The following is a 21688-nucleotide window of genomic DNA, read 5'->3' on the forward strand; positions in this document are numbered from 1 at the left end:
CTATAAACATCCCAGCTGACAGCCAGTGCCTGAGGGAAGTTAGATGTTACAGAAGCTAATGTTGATTACACTGAACCCGTACTGCTACACACCCTTTGCATGGCCCCTGGATGCCATAAAAAGTAACAGTTATTGACTAGTGTTGACTTCTTTTCCTTTTTTTAAAATAATTCTGCCAAGGTTAGCATTGTGGCAGGGCCATTCTGACATTATAGGATAAGAACGGTTTACCAAAACAGGCAGGAAACAGAAAAAATATGTAAGTGTGCCTGACCTCGTGGTCCGTAGGTGATTCTGTAGCCCTGGACAGGAGTTGAAGGTTGATTCCAGCCCAGAGTGAGAGAAAAGAAACCTGCTTGGACCAAGCGCAGACTGGAGACACCTGGCAATGACCCTATGTGAAGAGAAAATGGGCTATTTCATATTGCAAATGGACCGATACTTTTCTAGCGCTTTTCTACTCAATCTGAGAACTCAAAGCATTTTCTTATTACAAACCTAATTCATGTATTCACACACACATTCATAAAAGTGCTTTTTCCAATTCCTAGCCACTCTTGAACCAACATTCAAATGCTCACACTTTGATTAATGGATGAATCAGAGACAACTGTGGGTTCAGTATCTTGCCCAAGGATACTTTGACATTCACAAGTGTTTTGTCAGTCTCTTGTGTGTCTGCTGAGTCGTTCACTTTGTACTCACTGGTCCGTTGCTTGGCAGAAACAGAGTCTCCCACACTGTTGGGGTACTGGGCGATGACAGTCACCAGGTAGTCTGTTCCTGACCTTAAACCTCGTGCAGTGTAGGTCCTCTGATTGGCAGTGACACTATCCTGCAGGTTGGGACAGGGGTGATCTTTGTAAACTGACACTCCTAAAACACGTGTATGACTGAAAAATAAAAAAATAGCTGAGTTCTGGCATCCTTCTATCATCACCATCACGCCAGGGTACACAGAAGGGAATTTAATGCTTCGCTCTGCCACACTTTAATTTTTCCTTTTCCTTGAAGAAGATCCACCCATTAGACATGTTTATACTCAGCCTGAACACACATACTTCTCGAGCAAAGCAGGATTGAGTCTGGCTCATAAAACTGCAATTAACCGTTTCAGTGTAGGTCACATAAATGTACCTTTGCTCATTCTCTAAAATCCTTCAACACCTGAGGTCACGTTACCTCGACATCAGTGGAAGAAGTCATGGGGTGAAAGAAACGTGCGAAGGAGACTTAGAAGACTCTTTTGGCAGGTGACAGCCATATTAAAACAACAAAGTTCACAGATGAACCACAAAATGCACATTTTAAAGAAAAAGAAATATACTATATCCTAATAAATGACATAAATCTTCTTTTATTATTTTATCCGGCTGAAGAGAAGATCCTGTATAACTCATTTCTTCCTTTTTTTAACAAAGCTTTTTGGGACCAGCATAAAATTTAATCCATCAATCACATCCAATTCACTGTCAGCTAACCTGATTAAAAAACTAATGATACAATACAACTGTAGATGTACAGTAACTAATGCAAATCAATTTATAGTGAATCTTAAACATACTATGATATAGGTAATAAACTTTATAATCACTTCATAAGAAGCAGATTTTATTACAGCTGCATGATGTTCAAATGTTTAAGCTGTGCTTTTAGCACTGTGATATACAAAATTCAAAACACATCAGCAGTTTATGGCATTAAATGAAAAATGAACTTAAAGTGTAACTTTTATGCAATGTGCTCCACTTATCAATTATGTTGATCATTTCTTGTAAATCATCAGGTGGTGTGTAAAGGTGTATCCTATACTAAAGGAAATAATAAAGGAAGCACGGAAGCACTTCAATCTGATTATTTGGTCGCACCCATGAACTCACCTGACGCATTTCTGCTATGACTGGTTGACCCAGGCCAGTGAGTGGCACGTGCTGGATCACATAGGCACTCACAGGGCCCCCTGCAGGACTCCATCGGAACCTGAGAGAGTCAGACGTCTGGCCTATGAACTGCAGGTTGGATGGACCAACAAACGCCTCTAAGAAGAGAGGAGACACGGTTAAAATCACATGTAGTTTTACAATAATTGTGACAGTCTAATTTCGTTTAATTCTAATGTTAAGCATACCATCGCTAGCATAATCGCCTCCTGCTTTCGAGCAAACTTGAGAGTTCACAAGAGGAAGCAGCGTGTTCAGCAGTTTGAAGTCCCCAACAAAGAAGGTAAAATCACTGCTGGGTTGGGACGAGATCTGAGCCAGTTCATTCTTGTCTGCACTCTTTACACCTTTTAAAAACAAAAAGTTGCCAAAGAAAACAAAGCACTTCACCTGAAGCTCTGGTATAATTCCAGATTATTCAGAATAACTGAGGAAATACTGCAGATAAAACACACACCAACTGCAAAAACATGAACTCCCTGACTGCGCAGCTTCTGTGCTGGCTCGTTCACATTGTCCTGTGACTTCCCGTCTGTGATCAGGATCATGATCTGAAAGTTAAAGAGGGTCCATAGATAAAATTAGCTAGAACTGCTACATTGAATAGATAATAATTTATCAATCATAATGGTATAGCTACTCCTTGGACCTTTGGAACATCCCGAACAGAGGCGGGGTTGAAGAAGTTATCAGAGGCAAACTTCAGGCCGGCACCAGTGCGTGTGTTTCCACCTTTATAGTTTATATTCTGGACAGCGTTGACAAGCTCAGTGCCATTCAGGTAGGCAGTCAAGGTGAACTCGACTCTGATGATGGAAAAATGTGCATTAATATACAATTCTGCATCTGCCGTGCGTTATTTAGGGTTTTTTTTTTAAATTACTCTCAGTCACCTGGAGGTGTCACTGTACTGTACAACACCGAACCGAATCCCCGACTCGCCCACGGAGCTGGCGAATGGCTTTACAATTCCAGCCATAAAGCCCTTAACCTGCAGGAAGTTAGGTCGGCCAATACTGGAAGAGCCATCAACCAGGAAAACTATATCTGCAGCTTGTACATTATCACACCTGTCTGATGGACATAAAGGACAAGAATTATAAACAGAAACACAAAACATTATGTCTGGCAGGGTAGATGTGACAGTAAGGTGAAGTGTAGTTAATTCAAACAAAAGGCATTTTACCCTGAGCTTCAGCGTGTTTCACAGAGCACAGCAGGACAGTTAAAGTGAAAACCCAACTCCACATCTTCACAACCTGGGACACACAAAGAAAAGGTAATATTATCATTAATATCATCTCTAAAAACAGTCTGAAAAAATTACAAACTTTATATAGATATTTTAATATCATCTTCATTTCTGTTAACCACTATCTATTAATAGTAAACATCAACACTGAAAATCCGGTTTCTGCTGACTGCCACTTTCTTGTTCAGCTGGATTTCATTAGTCATTTGTTCCATAGCATAATTTGTGGGTAGTTCAATCCAGTAATTTGTCTGCATTTTCTTAAGATTCTAGTCATTGTTCCTGCCTATACCTGTTCTGACCTACCTGACAGCCTTTATTTCATGTCAGCCTCATTACTTTGAACATGTTTTCCTGTAACACAAACACGTGAGGTCTCTTTTCTTATACCAGTCTGTCCTGCAGTCCAGGTTTTGCACTGCACCAAGAAGCTCTCACACCTGGTGAGAACGTGTCCAAATACCTACCACCCCATATTACCTCATGGGCTATTAATGTTATTCATCATCACTGAAGAGACCACTACATGAACACATTATGTGAACAAGAAGCCCTGAAAGAAAGCATTGTGAATGCACTTAGATATTAGTAACCTTGTATATATGACTGAGTGTTGTTTTAAAAGTCCTTGATATTATAGTGAATGATGACCTCAGAGAAAAACCCACAAAAACCTGTAAATCTGAAAAAAAGTAAATACTATATATAGCTCAGTTAACTAATACCAACCCTTAAACAACAAGATTTACATGGTATATTTTTTTTTATTTTTTTACTTGTCATATTCTTGCATGTCTCTCACTAGGTACGGACTCCAAAAAGCAACAGACTGATCTCTATGAGTCCACCTCTTGCATTCAGCAGTGCAGCGGTTTCCAGTAAAACAGCTAAAAACCACAAAGGGAGAGAACAGCTAAAGATCAACAATACAGAGTGGCGTATTTCACATCACCAGCTTTTCTTTATATGTTGGGAAGTCAGTTGACATGACTAAACAGCTTAGGTGGATTGTTTCACTATTGCCTGTCTCATGTTAGCTCCACTCCGCATGCAGTGTATGTGTATGGTGAGTAGGTGCACTCACAGTGAGAGCAGGCAAAGGAGAAACAAGCGTTACTTCAAATGACAGCAGCAGACAGTGAGCTGAGCCACCCTGGACAATTTGTAATTTTACTCATACAATAGCAATTCAGTAAATTTATATTCTTATATGTTCTAGTTTGTTGCACTTTATTTATTAAAGTAGGAAAAGCAATGTTTACCACCCATCCATTTGCTTCCACTTATCCTTGCTAATGATGGAGCCTCTCCCAGCTGTCATGGGGTAGGAGGCAGGGCATACCCTGGACAGATCACCGACCAACGGCACATTCACACCCACAGTCAATTTAGAATCATGCCTTTGAACTGTAAGATGAAGCGTGGGAAACCAGAGGATACCCACGCAGACATGGCGAAAACATGCACACTTCATGCGGAAATGCCGCAAACTAACTGGAGCGTTTGAACCCAGAACTTTCAAGCTCACAGCAAGAAAGTCTGCATTCATTCTGTGTCAAACAAGACTTCCTGTTTATGTTTCTAATTTACACAAGAGTTTGAATTTTTTTATTTTTTTTTAACAACAGCTGTCCTTCTCATTCTCTTCCCTCCACACACACTTCACATAACATGCATATTCAGAGCATACATGCTTCTGTACATGTGATCATGCATCAAACACCTTTCATCTTTGCTCAAAGGATAGTGGTCAGAAAAGACTATTTTTTACAGCGAGCCTCAGATCCACTCTTAAACTTCACTAGTGTAACTCATGTTGGAGTTTGGCCATAAAGAAGCTTTAACGTAATTTTTCTCTATATTTCTCTTTGGCCACTGTATGTCTGGAAAGCAGATGTCAGATCCTTACGGACAATATGCACCATTCTGGAAAAAATCCAACAGATCCTTGATTCACTTGCAGACCGTCTTGCAGCATTACTATTCTCTACAGTGTATCTCACTGTTACCATGTTTTGCTCATAAGAAATTTCCAATATGATTTTGGTGACAGCTTTTTTTAGGTGAAGAAATTCATTCTGGATGTGGAGTATTCATTTTCATGAAAACCTTTGATTCATCTTTGACGCAGTCAGGCACAGCATTAAAGTTACTGAAAATAGCTGACAGATGTTGAGCCAAAGACAGAAACATCAGATCTACTCTGTAGGGATAGGGTAGCTAAAGTAAACACACAATGTAATGAAGGAAACATGAAAAAAAAAAAACATTTAAGTGGATCAAACCACTTACATATGTTGGTGGCAGGACAGCATCAGACTGAAGTGATTTTCTGAGCCTCTAAATGAATGTAAAGAACAGTAACATCGTCTGACATTTGGAGACTTTTATAGCTTGGCATTTTGTTGCAACACTGACCAAAACCAGACTGACTATCAACGAGCTTTGGTCAGAGCTAACCCACATGAAAAACACATGCTGCCAGACTTGATAAGACTCACAATAAACAGAAAACGTTTGCAGTACTTTAAGTATCAAAGTTACTTCTTATTTTAACCCTTATCATAAATAGAATGTGTTACCTTTTAAATTCATTAGGATACAACTATCTTCCAATAATTGGAATTTAAATTAGTCTTAGCCTTGATCTGTCAGAAGCAAGCAGTAACCTCCTAAAATGAAAAATACTAAAGGCTACAGCTTCTTTACTAGCTCCAAAAGACACATAATCAACAGAGAGTGCTATTTTAAAAAGCCCCAAAAAAAGGTTGGAACAATAGAGGTCTACGCATAATTATCACCTTAGAAAGTGGCTTAAATTTATCGGTGTGGCTGCTTTGATTGATTGGTGGTTCATCCAAATATAGTCACTTCTGGCTGTGAAGACAATTAACATTACAGGCAGCCAAAGCTTCATTAAAGTTGAAGCTTCAATTTTTGCTTTGCTTTTCAGTTTTTATCATGTTGTTTGTTTAGGTAAGTTTATTTATTTGTTTGGTATGCAGGTTTTTCAAGATCTGGAATTATTAATACGTCTATGTCTGCCTTACTTAGAAAGTACTTTGGGTAAACTGCTGTTTTAAATGCACTGCATAATTAAAAGTGACTTGACCTGATGTGACTTCACCCTGGAGAGTCCACAACCAATGGGTGACACCACGGTGGCTATGTCCACCTTTAATTTACACTCTGTGGTCTGATGGTCACAAACTGCCATTTTGATTTATAACAGAATGTAAACTAGTCATATGATTGGTTAAACAACATACATGTATTCTTAGTAAACGCAGTTTAAGATCTTGTAGCCTCACCTGAGGTAAGATGTTACATTGAGCTAGCTGGTAAAATTCCACATTGAAAGAAAGCTTTTATTATCATCAGATTGCCACACCCAGTTTCACAGCAGAGGCTTGTCAGACGTCAAATAATCTAGTTACAGTTTATGTAAAGTCCAACGATGAGTGCATCAACTTTAAGGTTATTCTTTAACATCTATAACCTCGTTTTGATTCAAATGTGCACTTTTCTAGGGACTTTTGGAGGAAAGTTTGCATTTCACGGTTCGTGATGTGCACACATGTTTAACTGTAGTAAATCTGAAACCACAAATCCCTTCTTAACACCTACTAACACCACCTCTAAAGCTCACTAGTAGCTTCTGCTGTAATTATCTACAGTAAATACATCAGGACTCATGCATTTCTACAATACCACTTGACTACTTTCACACATTCTGCACAGATCTGCTAAATACTGTTCAGTGAAATTATTTTAAAAATGAAAAGAGACAAAAAATATTCAAGAATCTAAAGTTAGATAATAACCATTAAGACACACCACACTGAGTTTTTCTAATGTCCAAACACTGCTTGAGGCCAGAAGCTCATAATCACTGATAAATATTTGTTCCTTAAGCAAGAGTTTATTTTTGTCCCAAACACACCACACATCACACACAGGAAGCTTAATATGTTCAAATGTAACCCCTCTTTCCCTTTTCAAAAATCAAAGCATCTATTTTGAGGCTCTTACACCTACAAATTTAAATTATGTACCGTTAACTCCTACCTTTTATGTTATTTTTTTCACTGTAGGAAATCTATAGAAGTTCTGTTTATTGCTGGTTTTGTAAGCCAAGTTTTAAGACTATAGTCTATATTCCCAGCCTTTTCTGAAATACAGTGGCTAACTTACCACTTTGTAATGTGATTTAAGATATCACCAAACACGCCTTCTTATGACTAAAAGCTGCACTAAATGTTAAATGAACTACAAACAATGGATTTTTCTTCTTTTTGCTTTTCCCACGATATACTCACAAACCCTTTTCTGTTGTCAGGCACAAATCTGTTCATATAAAGTCCTGGTAGAAATACTTCCAAGTAATTACTGCCAATTTACAAGCCAGTTGTGGGGTGACCCATTTCTGAATGTTTTTTTGATTGATGTTTATCAAGTCTATATTAACAATGTGTCTAGTCTGGCTTCCACACCTGGAATGTTTAAATTATGAACTGGCTTATGGGCATGACCACACCCACGACTAGCCACTTGGCAAATAAACCAATCAAGAGGGTTAAAGGGTCAAAAGCTCAGTAGCTGACTGTGTCTTCTTCTTTCTAAACACAAGTCCCCCAAGCCGTCAGACTCCTGAACACTCAGTGACAGGACTGACACACACACACATACCTTCGTACTCCTCACTACCATGCACTTATCTGCATAATCTCATACACACACGCACACCTTCATACACCAAGTTACTTTTTGAACAATGCTCAGTCTTTTGCACATTTCTATTGCACTGCTGTGTCTTCACTGTCTCGTGTCTGTATGGCTCTGTTCTGTCTGGCATTGCAATGTCTTTGTTTAGTTTTTTTGCAATATTTGCACATTGTACTTTATGTAGTCCTGTGTTGATTGTCTGTTATATATCACATGTAGCACCATGGTCTACATGGTCTAGTAACATTGTCTCGTTTCACTGCACATGGTTGGAACGACAATAAAGCCCCTTGACTTGACTTGAAGTCATTTTTAAAAAGAAAAAGTAATGTGTGCATAACAGCACTGACAGAGAAAGAAAAAGATGTTTAAAGGTGTGGAAATTGTTTAATATTCATCCTAAAGCTTCTGTTGGAAGTTTGTACAGGAGCTCGACTATGTTTTCTAAAGGCTATGCTTTTAGTAGAGATGCCATTCTCCCAGGGGGGCAGCGGGCCACAGGCCACTGTGCTGTGACAGAGTGCAGGATTGCGTAAGAGCCAGCATAACATCAGTCTAGGGGACAGAGAGTGACACAAGTGGACGAGGGGATAGAAGGATCAAACGGGGTGGAAATGTCACAGTAAGTTACTCAAAGTCTCAAGCAAAAATGCTCACATCAGTATCTTGTGTACTTTGTACCCAAAAGTTGATCTTGGCAACAAAGGACAAGCGCTGCTCCGAAGCCATTTGGGAATTAAAACAAAGAGGGAGGGTTAATGCAGACTTCTTTGACCCCGAAAGTCAAATATATCATATCCCACTTCCAACAATAATGGTTTCTTTAACCAAACAAACAAAAACCTTGTAACAGCAACATTTGGATATTATCCATGACCCCTTGTTGTAACAAGTTTCAAAATAAGCTCCAGTCTTATCCTCCAATTTAAGCATCTCACTAGCTTTGTATTACTAGTATCAAAATCCAGACTGACTGCATCAGAGAAATGACAACATTCAATAAGGAGTTATCCATCTCATTCAAGAGCATTAATGGACTGAGACAAGTCAGTTTCACAGGGCTTATGGTTGGTTTAATCCAACATAAACACAGAGAAAGAGAAACCTAAGCACGAGTAAAAATAGACCATTGTTCATAAAATTGTTTAAAGCATCGCTCCTAAAGCAACTTTCTTTTCCTAAAACCTGAATAGAAAATGCTGGACAATGCACAAATTAAGCACAGGCGGTAACCAGCAGCAGGCCTTACTTGGGATGACACACTTGGGATGAGTCCAGAGACATCCACTACCACAGTGGCACGCCAAAAAAGTTAACCAGGCATGGCTGCAGCAATGCAGCAAATTAAAAGGAGAGAGAGCGAGAAAGTGGCAGGGTGTATGTGAGGCTGTGAGGAAGACTCTAATCACTTCTTATGAATATTTTCAGGCATTTTTTTTTTTCCTTAATTCGGATACATCAGGGGATTTTTTTCTTTGCTGTTGTCTGAGCCAAACCACAGCAAAGAAAAGGATGTCCTCAGAAGTAGTACAGACAGTTGAAACCAATCAAGATACAAAAGGCTGAGGAGGAAACGTAGGAGGGAGATTCTTTTGCAGCATCATGGTGTAATAATGGCCTCTCGCTAAAAAAAAGTTCAGCTGAGGTCAAGATGTTATGAACGTCTAGTTCAACTAATGAAGGGATTTTGTGTCAGAGCAAAATGATTTTCTTTCATTCAAAAGGCAATGGTGCTTACGATTTATTAAGACTCCTGTGCCTGATTCTCATTATCATACACAATACAGAAAAGCCAAGCATTTAAAAACACTTGTAAATATGAGAAGGGTGAAAATTAGGTGATGAATGTTCTGGATGTTCTTGTGCCAAGTGAAGCATTTTTTTCTGATGGCAAAGCGAAGGGTTTAAAGGGGCGGTGTACTGGCTACAGTTTGGGTAATTCCCCAATTTGCACAGTTACCAGACTGCAAGGTGTGCAGAGTAAGTTAATGCAGTGCACACATGCATAGCATTCTTATATAGACTGTCATTTGTAGTCTTCAGTGTACAAATGCATGCAAACTGTGCACAAACTGCACCCAGGCGCAAGGGCTCCCACAGAACACAGTTTCCACTTATCTTACCTGGGGATCTCTTCTCCTTGCACCCGACTGCAGCCTGCCGCTCCCCACCTTTCCACCTGTGGCATATCCACCAGCCCTGGATCTCCGTGCAGTATTTTGACCGCACAGACGAGAATCACAATCCCGGCGTCCAACGTCACAACTTCAAAAAGGTAAAAAGCAATCCAGTGGAGCTCAAATGCCCAGATCCTGTTGCTGCATCCCGGTGGAGGACCGTCAGATGTGAACGCTATTTCTGGATCCCGAGGCAGCGCTGTTCAGCGTGGGCTGAACTCAAGCAGGAGCAGAACAGTCCAGACTTGTTCGGATGCCTGAAGGGGAGTCCTGAGCTCTCCCTTTCTCCTGCCTTTTTTTTACACCTCATTCTCTTTGCCTGTCGTCCCTCCCTGCTGCTGACTGAAAAGCAGCCCATGCAACCGTTTACATGTGAACAGTAATCTCGTTACTTCTACCTGGAAAACTTCTGGTCACATGATTTTTATCCTGCTGTAGACTGACATGGAAAAAGTTATGTGCACCGGTGGTAATATCACAAAAAAGAAAAACAATATATGACTAGTACTTAATGAAATATTTAGTTTAACTGAAAAATGTGTAACCAGTGATCTCAGACTCTACATTAAAACTCCTCAACAAAACAAAAACTGTAATAAAAAAACCAGCCTTTCTATGCCTATACCTTAATGTGGTGCTAATGATGCTCACTTGTAAGAAGGCTAGCTGCTAAACAGCTTTTTAAAAGGGCTGCTGCAACTTTATTTCGGGGGGTTTGTGCAGTTTGTTTATTATGAAAACAAAGTTAAAAGATTTTAAATGAGGCTTTGCTTAAAAGGAAATGCAGAAGAGTTTCCCAGAAGGCTCCAAAAATAAACATGTAATTATGTCAGGAGTAACTTGGATAGGCAAACCCTCATGAAATTTGCTTACAGACACATAGTAATATAACAAATTATGTATAGTACAGTAGAAACCATATGTTTATTTTATTATTCCTATGTGCTTATAAACCTTATTATAACCCTTTTATTCATTTTTAGGCTAGAAATGCTTATTTTACTACAAAAATAATTAAGATTTTAAAAAATAAAAATACCTATGGGTCAGAGAAACCTGCGATATAATGACATTCTCACGATATAAATTTACAGATAAATCTTGTGACACAAGACAGCAAGTGCAACTAGCTTAACAACTGCCTTGTGTGAAAAAGCATAAACTGTCAACATCATGCAAATTAAGTACCAGTTTCTAAATTTGAGCAAAATATGATTTGCGGTTTGATACCTCACCTTCTGAATGCAAGACTTTGACTCAGTTTAGTCCGCTGCAGCTTGATGGACTTCAGTTTGGTCAGTTTAAGAAAGGGGGTAAACCCTCTGCTTTGACAGGATACTTCTTTGGTCATTTGCAAGCAATACAGCAAGGAAACAGTATGAGTTAGAACTGCAGTCTCTGCTCATCAGTATGCACTGGGATATTGGATCAACATTCCTACTTAACCTCAGTGCAGATGCAAATCACAGAAAATTATTTTTAATTAGAAATGGAGAGGCAGGATTGCCTCATTATCATTTGAGGTTTTAAAAGCATGCTTATCCAGCCACTGTTTTCAGCAGCATTTGTGAACAGCTTATCATTTTTTTAAAGTGTTTTCATGTGTGGTTATAGATTATGTGTGACAGGCATAGCTTCTTTGGTAGCAACCGAAGATTTGGACTGCTTTTTTTTTTTTCAAGAAACATATCCACAGTTTTTGCTGTAATTGTAATTCACACTGTAGTTAACGCCATTTGAAACACTTTAAACTGGAAGCAAGAACCTACCAATTTAATCAAAGAAAAAGATTTATGGTAATGAAAGAGTATCCTTCATAATATATGTACTGTTGTTCGTAAAAATGAATGCTCTTCTGCAAGGAGCTGACAGACACTCCCTGGTTCTGTCACTTCTTGCCAAAAGTCATCACCCTACCAGCCACTCTGAGCCTCTGTAACTCACATCAACACCAAATTAGACTGCTCGGCATTCTTTGCAGGGCAGCTTCCTATTGTTAACTTTTACTAGCGTGCTAGTTATTGTTGCCTTAGCAACGACTGCACATCTGAGCTATACCTATTATATTCATAAGGGATTATTCTAACCGTATGCACTATTTACAGGTGAATTACACTCCTACTCTTAAATGGAAGTGCTGCAGTTTATATGTCATATGTTGTTGTGATTTCTATTTGTTTGTATGATATTTAAAGTGATTCCCAGATTAGATTTTTAATGCTCTCTTCCTCTTCTGTTCAGAGGGTACATTTCCCACTGAATTAAACCTCAGAGGTTTCTTTTTTTCCACTTTAAGCGAGAGCCAAAGGCAGAGTCTGGTGTAAACAATCAGGCAGGAAGGCAGGCAGAAATCTGTGCTAGGCAGATGTGTTGTGCAGCTCTGGATCTTTTGAACCAGCCAGCAAAACTGAAACCATAACCATGCTGCACTAATAAAAACACATTCCAGTGCAGAATGTATGTTCTCCTGACAATGCTTTTTTAACCTCTGCTGGTTGGGAACGATTGAGACAAGATGACTTGTGGTTTAAATTGCCTAAGTTTGTACTCTGCAGATCACCTCCCTGATTTAGTGTCATGTGTATCCTTCAATCATAACCATAACCAAGATACAACAGTAAACAGCCCATATGGCTTGAATTCAATTCCCAGACCTGCTGAATTCCTTTGGTCAGGGCGGAAGTGAGTAAGACAGTTACCCTGTCCCCAGCTTTTTGGATCATTCCTTCCTGTAGCCAGGAACTGTGGACAGTTATTATAGTAATTATTTCAAATATATGCATTCACTTCAGCTGCAAGAATTTAATTGTGTGAATGCGGCACTGGGTTCTGCTGGGAAACATCTTACTTGTTCAGTAAAACCTAAAAATAGTTTAAGAAAAGAGAGAGTGAATCATATCTTAAGAGAAACATGCGTCTACTCGGTTCTATTTTCATAGATGTACGGCCAGGAGAATGTGTCAGCGGAGGGATGTCATGAGAGCTCCGGCATGCACGCAGTGAGTTCAGGAGTTCTCATGGCAGTGTTCAGCCTGGAGACATAATAGGACATAATGAACCCCATATGATTAAAACAAGATCAAGGAGGCAGGGATTACAGCTTGTAATATTTTAAAAATGAGCTTCTTCAAGCAACTTGCTATCAGCAAGTGTGAACATGGTTTGTGGAGGACTGAGTTGGCACTGGGTACTTTAAAAAAGGTTCATCATCTCGGTATCTGTCATATTCGGAGTCAGTTGCTCCATACTAGCCTTGATAATCTGTGGTGCAACTATTTTCTTTACAATTTCTCAACTAAACATTTTTATTTATTTATTTTTGTTGTTGTTTTAAAGATTAAGAGAGGTGCGCACAGGGTGGTGACGTGTGATGTCTGTTTTCTTTGTGATTGACACCAATCTCTCCATTTCCTGTTCTCCCTTTACTCCTTCATGTTTCTCCACACGTTGAGATTTCTACCTGGGTTAGACATTAAAGAAGAGTGCAACGTTTCTTCATGTAGGCACTCATTTTTTTTCTCATCATTTTAAACAGACCATCGTGTGAAAAGATTTGAGCCTTCCTTTGGTTTTTGTTTGTTGCAGACAGGTCTTAAAGCAGACTGGTGAGTGACAAAGAAATGCACCATCTGTGTTTGTTTACCAGACTCAACCAGGCAAAGACAATAGACGGGCCCTCTGAACGGTTTTGGAAAATGTAAAGGAGGGCAGAAATTTTGGAATTTTGATGCATTTTCATTAGGTTTAGAGCGTTCCCTCATCATAAAGCTAGCCTTCTTACAACACCAGAGTCAATAAGTAATAGATAAATAGTTAAATGAAAGAAAAGTTCCTGTTTTCTTCACTGTCTATCAAACGTCTATCAAAAAAAAAGTAAAAAAAATAATTAAATAGAAAAGTTTCTGTTAATTAACAAAGCAATCTGACCCTAACCCTAACACTAACCCTAACCTGCGCTCAGTATCTTTATATCAAGATATCAAAGAGATTAAACATGTAGTTAAGCTTCGTTACACTGACAGAAAGGGGAATTTCACTGCTGTGGCCCACTTAGGATCAAAGTGGGCTGGATGTGACCCACAATGTAAAATGAGTTTGACATCCCTGCTTTAAAGTTATCTATACAAACTGCTTTTTCTTCTGTTTGTCTGTACTACAGGACACAACAGAGGAATGTTTAGTTAAGAATTCACAAACTACTCACCTTGTTTTGGAAAGGAAGGAGGGCGATGAACAGCCAGGCTTCCTCTTAATTCCTTAATCGCCTGCAGCTTTCTTCTTAAATACCACCCGTCCAGGTGACAAATAGCACAGTGAAATGCTCTCGTAACTAGATTACAGAAGAACGAGAGGTGAGAACAGAACATAAAGCATAAAGTGTTCTGACGGGTAAAGTATAATTAAAAAGGGAAATTGTCAGATTGGTACATAGTTGTGTCCAGTGTTTGGTGTGGTTAGCAGCTTAAAGTCAAGATTTAGGTTTGTAGGAAGGTTAGGAGGCTAGGTGATTTTCCTGTTTTCTTTTTTGAAGTTTGAAAGGTTGACACAATCGTGGTGCATGAAGCAAAGCTATGATGACTTGAACAATGACATGTCCCCAAAAGTCAGCTGATAACAAGTCACAGTAAAGTGCTACATAAAAGCTACTCGAGTTCCTGCTTATACTTGTGAAAAAAAGACGTCTGTAGACATTCTTGAATAGAAGCAGTAGCACAGTTGAGCTTTGGATAAGGAAAAATATAATAATTACACTGACAATTCCACCTCCAACCTTGTAGTATCCAGAATAAAATCTTAACTTTTACTCATTATTACTTATTTTTTGAAAATAACATGCATTTAAATTACAGTGTCCATATTTTACAGTACAATTCTGACCAGATGAACACCTTTTTGATCATCTGTTTTCAAACCAGCACACTGCGACTCAAAGCATTTCATTTGCTCTTAGATGTGTCACTGTTGCCTCAAAACAAATGCTGTGTGTTAGGAAACATGCCATCGCTGCAGAAGACTCCGACTGCTTTGAGCGGCTTCACTTCTTCAGGTCTCTGCTTGGGATGAGTTCCCACTGGCTTGCAGACAGAAGGCAGCAGTTGATGTTAATACCGGGTTTTTTATTAACACTGTGGTAACATGTCTGAACAAACGGATGTAAACAATAGCAGTGTCTTTGATGATTCACCAGTCTGGCCTGGATGTTGATTTCCTCTGTAATAGCACCGATGGGCATCGTCATTCTTGGCTGGAAGATCCAACATGTTTTAAAAGATTTAGAGGCCAAACCTCAGGATTAAATGACTGTCACGTCTTTATTAAAATTTAAAAAAAAAAACCCCATAAACATAATTGAAAAACGAGCAATTATGTGTCTCTTTAATCTTTGTACCAGTCTCTAAGGTATAGAGACAGCTGCTTTTTGTTTTGGAGAAGCTCATCCCAGCATAATTTAATTATAAATCAGAATTTGTGTGTGGTCCCCTTTAAGAGTTTTAAAACACCACTTTACCTTTCCAGCTGTCCCATTACTCTATAACAACAGGGTTCGTGGGGCTTAAACAGAGAGCGTAGACTTCCAAATATCACTGTGATTCACTTTCAGGTCTCCACTGCTCTTCCTGTGAGCGTTCTGTCTGCGTAGGTGCATATTAGCCCCTCTTGTAGAATTTCTCATGTCTTTTAGGTGAAATATACTGTTCATCACAAGGATTTTTGACCTTTGACTTGAGCAGCAGTTCGCTGGGTCCAACATTAAAGGCTCCTTTGATAAAGCAGTTATTTGAATTGTCTGGAAATACACGCTTGGCAACGGTGGGAATGAAGAACTCACTTTTAACAGGAAGAGACCTATAGCTGAACCAGGATCAGGGAGGGCCTGCAATCAGCTTTGACCAGATTTGGGATAGGTTGGTAAAAAGAAGCGCAAAACACCCAGTATGAGAGAAAATCTTCAGTATTAAAGATATAAGAAGAAAAACAGAGATGTACAATACAGGTTTCAAAAGAAAAACTAACAGAGCAAAACAAACTAGAAAACTGGAAAAAAGGACACAAATTAAAGTGGGAAATAAGTACTACTAAAACCATGGGATATAACATGAGGTCCACTAGCCTGGCTCTATTGAATTGTATAAATAATTACGAAAAAATGTTCTTTTAGTGCATTTTGCCTGGGAACTGCTGCGATATAACATTGAGGAGCAGTGGAGGATGATGTTTTGTGCATACACTGCCTATTGTCACTGTGAAACCTGTGTCCTTTTTAAGTAAATGGGACTTCCACATTTTACAAATTTATTCAGAGCATATGAAGAAATTTAACTTTAAATTTTAACCTTAGCGAGAAGCAACAAACAAAATCAGATGGTGTTAGTCATGGGTTGGAAATACTGAGGTTTAGTTTAAAGGGTGGGTAATGGTTTAATTGTTCCTAGCTTGATTTCCAGACAGACAGCTGACTAAGACTCTTCTCACGCGGTATTGACTCAAACAAGCATTTTTGTGTGGTCTAACAAACAAATCTGGCTCGTTTTAATGTACACGGATAAACACAGCAACACTCAGCCAGTGTTTCAGGATACTTTTTTTTTATTTACAAAATACATCTGCTATTTTCACATAGCGATTCAATGAGTCACGTGCAGTTTGCAAGGATTTAAAGCTTTACTGGGGGTGCATGTGCACTAGGAATAAAATGTGGAGCTGAGATTCTAGTTTCATGCTAACAGAAAGTAGTGGCTTCTGTATGCACATGATTTGGGGGTATCAGACATTATCTGGAGACCACTTGTTTGATCTTAAAACCCTCCAGATTAAACTGCGCAACACTTAAAATATATTTGTACTTTTTTATATCATCGCGATCATTACAAATTCATAGGAGCGAATAAGGACAGTATGACAGTACAACAGCAGGATCCAAGAGGATGGGACATGTTCAGTCTGGTGCAGGGCTGCTTTTAATAGAGCGGTCTGTATGTATTGCACCACCACTAGAGGGAGCCACAGGACAATGACTTCTAATCTCAAGACATACAACTGTAGTTAAAGAGGTGGAAATATTTTTAATGTATGCCATTACAAGAGTCAAATAAACTAAACTCACATGACAGGAAGTGAAAATTTCTAAACCATATGTAATATATTAGTGTTCTGCAATAACTGGTCATAAAATTATGTTTTGGCAAAAGCTGTGGATATTGGTTTGTTTTAGAGAGCTGTGGCTTCTTCATTGGTATCCTTCTAATGGAAACCAAACTCAGTGCCATGCGATTTATTTTCATCCATCCATTTTCTTAAAACTAATCATTTGAAAAGGCTGTAGCTATACCAGCTGTTATAAAGCAAGAAGCGAGGTACCTTGGACAGGTTGCCAGTCCATCATAGGGCTAATTGTATATGCAAGAAGCACAGTAGGCAAGTAGTGAAGGTGGACGAGTTTAAATACCTGGGGTCAACCATCAAAGGCAAAAGACAGGTACAAAAAAAGGTAAAAAAAAAAAAAGAGAGTGCAGGCAGGATGGAGTACTTGGAAACCAGCCCCAGTAGTGAGACATGCTGTGGTGTATGATTTGGAGATGGTAGCACTAAGAAGAAGACAGCGGGACGGGTTGGATGTGATTTCCATTGGCAGTGACAAGAATGGACAAGAAATGACTACGTCTGAGGGACAGTTTAGGCTGAGTGGTATAGAGACTACGGTTAGAGAGGCATGGTTTGGACATGTGCAGAGGAGCAATAGTAAACAAATTGTACAAAGAGAGTTGAATGTGGAGCTGCCAGGCAAGAGGAAAAGAGGAAAACCTCAGAAAAGGTTCATGGATGTAGTGAAGATGGACTTGCAGATGGTTGGTGTGACAGAGGACGGCGCTAGGGATCAGGTGAGATGGGAGCAGATGATGGGCTGTGGCGACCCCCTAAAGAAGCAGGAGAATGTAGAAGAAGAAGACCAATGAATGTAGTCAAGCTTCTCAAATCTTCTAGGTTGATTGATTGCCCACTTCTAGGGAGGATAGAGATGAACACCTGAACTCTCCGAGATTATTGTTTAACTTTTTAAATCAGCAGTTTCTTAATATTTCTTTCTTAAAACCATATGTTCAAGCAGTGCCAGATGCTTCTTGTGAGCAATGTCAAAATTCTTCTTTCTTTTAATGACCTGAGGTAGCTCATTTGTCTCCATCTAGCTTTAGTGAAATTTGTTGCCTCTTACAGTCGCTCGAATATATTCAAAGTCAGCACAGGGAAAGGTTCTCCTTCAGGGCTTGTTGGCAAAAAGCATTTATGGAGTGTATTTCCCTGTAAATATGATATGAAAACAAGTCAAACGTGATACAATATAAGAATCATACTTCCACACCGATAAGTAGTCCCTGAGTTCCTGGATGAAAGTCTTTTTATCGTGACATGAATTGTGTTTATATTGTATTGGTGGGGGAACGAAATTAGTACAATTAAACCCAGAATTACATTCTTTCTGTGAAGATGAGACAAAAATGCAGAGTTCTTTAAAAGACTACACAAACCATCTTTAAGAACATGCCATGAAGGTAGGTGGTCACTAGAGAGCAGCAGAGATTCAGCACAAGACTGAGTCTTTGGGATTAACTCATAATTTTGGTACCATAGTCTTGTGTTGATTACATTTCAGTTTTGCTACCAATCAAGAGTGGTTACATATTTCAGATGAAGTAAACACAAGTGTAGAGTGAGTCGCTGAGCATACAGGTTAAAAGTAACTCTGTAAATGTCAAGGCTCAGTTTACTCACAGAGGATTTAGCTGAAAGTCGAGCTTTTGTTCTAGTACAGAGGAGCGGTAATACTCAGTCCCTGTGACCTTTTGTTTAAACCAACAGACAAATGTCCGATCAGCTGAGGATGAGTTACTGTTTTCTCATGGCCATGCCTTTTGGTGACCTTTTGATGTTTGCCACAGAATTTCAAATCGTCAAAATTAAACCACCTTAACAAATTTGAATATAGTCACATGTGACTGATATATCTCTCGGTTGATGCTTCCACCCATATTTCTTTATTTCCTTTCATCTTCATGTTCTTCATGTTCAGACCTGTCAGTTTTGTGACACTACAAAAAGTGGAGCAATAATAGAGCAAGGCGTGGAGAGTTCAGATCCCTGCCCATCCTAATGTTTTTGAGAGATTTAGTCTGGGTCTTAATGACTTATTGCTGCATCATTATCCTGCATGTTTGCAGTATTTAGACATACACAGCTGGTAACTAAGCCACTGCTGTGCTTTTATCAGTCATAAATGTTGTGAAAGCAGAGGAATAGATAACCCCCCTTTTTCATACACAGAACACACACCCATTAAGAAGAGTTTCTTTCATTTGTGCTAAATGAGTTTTGTAGTAAATAGCACACAATGATGCTTGAGGAAGAAAAGAAAAAAGGCTTTCTGAGAGTCCTCATAAAGGGTGAGAGGTCCTTTCTTTTCTCAAAGCCCTACTGAATAGACTGCTGCCTGCTCTCTCTCTTTTTGGACATAATGAAATACAGTAGACTTCCCCTGTAGCCCTTTCAGCCCTGTTGGAAACACACACACACACACACACACACACACACACACACACACACACACACACACACACACACACACACACACACACACACACACACACACACACACGCGCACACACACACACACACACACACACACACACTCTTTCCCATCATTTCAGAAACCATTACACTGACTTGTGTTCACTTCCTGGAAACACACTCTAACATGAATCTCAACTGCTACTTGCCTAACTGTACCCATGATTCTAATCTTAAAATGTTTTACGATTTTATGTTATGTTTTTTGTTTGGACCCCATAAGGAAGACATGTCCCCAAAAGGAGAAATAGTAAATAGTCTCGGTTTCCACACTGAAGGAAATTCATGGATCGTACACACAAGTGTGCACACGATGTGCAGTCGACATTTCCAACAATGGAAATTTTAATCACACCAGAAAAACTATGAGGGGACAAATGTGTATTAAATAAAGCTGAGTGATAGTGGCACAGTGTGTATAATGCTTTGAGGCTTTGATACCTGCTCAAGTTGAAGACTTTTGTTATTTACACGTGATGAGGAGTCTGAAAGTTGAATCCTTGTACTAGTGATGTATGCTATAGTTCATAAAACAAATTTTTTTTAAGCAAGTACTGATAAGCATCATTTGTATGCCACTCAAAAATGCAGGTTTCAAACTCAGATGAATTCAAAAACCCTCTTCATCAGTGCCACTTTTCATGTGACAAAGGGATTCATCTGAATAGATTTAAAAACAGAAATGCTTTTGATTGATTAGATGTTGGTATGTGTCTAAATGCATCAGCAAATTATCGAAGCCGACTTCTTCAATTGTTTTCTTTTGATTTCCAGTTTTAAAATGTGGTCTTTAACTGGTTTTCAGGCTCTCTGAATTAAAGGATGTGGTGTCCGGTTTTTGAGAAGATTTTTAGGAGGTGTATCAGCCTTTCACCGCTGGCAGTTTACTGGTAAGTGGCAACTAATAACTAATATTGTTAGTGTAGTTTTCATTTGTTTATTTACCAAGTACCAATTTCTATTTTTTCCCAATTTATTTAAGACATAAAAAAACTGATCTGTTCTTGGCTCTTTGTCTGTATCCTATGATATAATGAATTATAATACATTGAATCGTGTTATTTTTCATAATGCTGTAAACAATGGGAGAGAAATGCAAAAAAATGCTTTTGTGCTCAAATACTTGGAAAAAATACATGACTATAAAGAAACACCTATCGTGCTTCTGATATTTTACAGTGCAGATGAAGAGAATAAGGCTGGGTTTGCTGTATATTTGTAGCCCTGGTGTGCTGACATGTGATGACAGAAGACTGGCAGCCTCCTCCATCTGGCCTCGCTCTTGGAAGCAGTCTGGTTCACCTATCTGTGTGTGTCTGAAACCCTGGCTCTTGGCTGACTGCCCTACACCATAAATTACTGTGTTCATGATCATATGCTTCCAGTGTGTTTGTGTTGCAACAGTTGTGTCTGTGCCCATTCATATGTTTGTTTGTGTTTCTGGCTTAAAATTTATCTTCAGTATTGCTGAGAAATTTCCCAACTATAATAAGTCACGGGGTTGTGGATGCGCATGCACAGATCATCCTCACCACAAACTTATATATTCAAAGAGAATTCCAGGAAGAGTCATTTAATGCGTCACAGTTTCAGTGTGTGTGTCTGTGCTTGTCTGAGGTGAATTAACAACTCCAGTCATGTTCACACCATCCCCACCTCTTTCTCTCTTTCTCTCTGGTTTCTTTATCCTCTTTTTTTACCTCCTGCCTGTCCTTCCATCTGCTCAGGGTCCTTGTTTGTGTTGGTTGTGTGTTTAAGGCTATTCTTACTGGGCAAACATGCTCCATTTTCTTGAGTGAGGTTTTGTCACTTTGTCAGAGCTCCTCACATTCACCCTCACACACATTCAAGCACATGTCCAAACAAAAACTTCAAACAATTCAACATTCAATTTGCTCAGCTAAGTTAGGCAACTGTATTCAGCATTTTTAAAACTAACAGTAGCTTAAAACACCTACTTATTTGAAAAATGG

At 39.1% G+C, this 21688-nt stretch overlaps 1 protein-coding gene and 1 long non-coding RNA gene across 2 annotated transcripts in view; one reads left to right on the forward strand and one right to left on the reverse strand.

Annotated features, from left to right (window-relative positions):
• Window positions 1-10416, reverse strand: part of col7a1 (collagen, type VII, alpha 1) — a 63357-nt gene extending 52941 nt beyond the window's left edge. The window contains exons 1-9 of the mRNA XM_039612407.1: window positions 10041-10416; window positions 3127-3199; window positions 2834-3014; window positions 2590-2746; window positions 2398-2491; window positions 2129-2287; window positions 1881-2038; window positions 706-835; window positions 275-394 (exon numbers count right to left, since the gene is read on the reverse strand). Of these exons, the coding sequence (XP_039468341.1) occupies window positions 275-394; window positions 706-835; window positions 1881-2038; window positions 2129-2287; window positions 2398-2491; window positions 2590-2746; window positions 2834-3014; window positions 3127-3190 (1063 nt within the window). The 5' untranslated portion in view covers window positions 3191-3199; window positions 10041-10416. The remainder of the gene's footprint in view (window positions 1-274; window positions 395-705; window positions 836-1880; window positions 2039-2128; window positions 2288-2397; window positions 2492-2589; window positions 2747-2833; window positions 3015-3126; window positions 3200-10040) is intronic.
• LOC120440254 lies at window positions 10074-21054 on the forward strand. The gene is made up of 3 exons (XR_005613109.1): window positions 10074-10192; window positions 20521-20605; window positions 20895-21054. It is a non-coding gene; the product is annotated as an uncharacterized LOC120440254 (long non-coding RNA).
• Window positions 21055-21688: the final 634 nt, after the last annotated feature.

Source organism: Oreochromis aureus, linkage group 5 (genome assembly GCF_013358895.1).
Source record: "Oreochromis aureus strain Israel breed Guangdong linkage group 5, ZZ_aureus, whole genome shotgun sequence".
NCBI classification, from domain to species: Eukaryota; Metazoa; Chordata; class Actinopteri; order Cichliformes; family Cichlidae; genus Oreochromis; species Oreochromis aureus.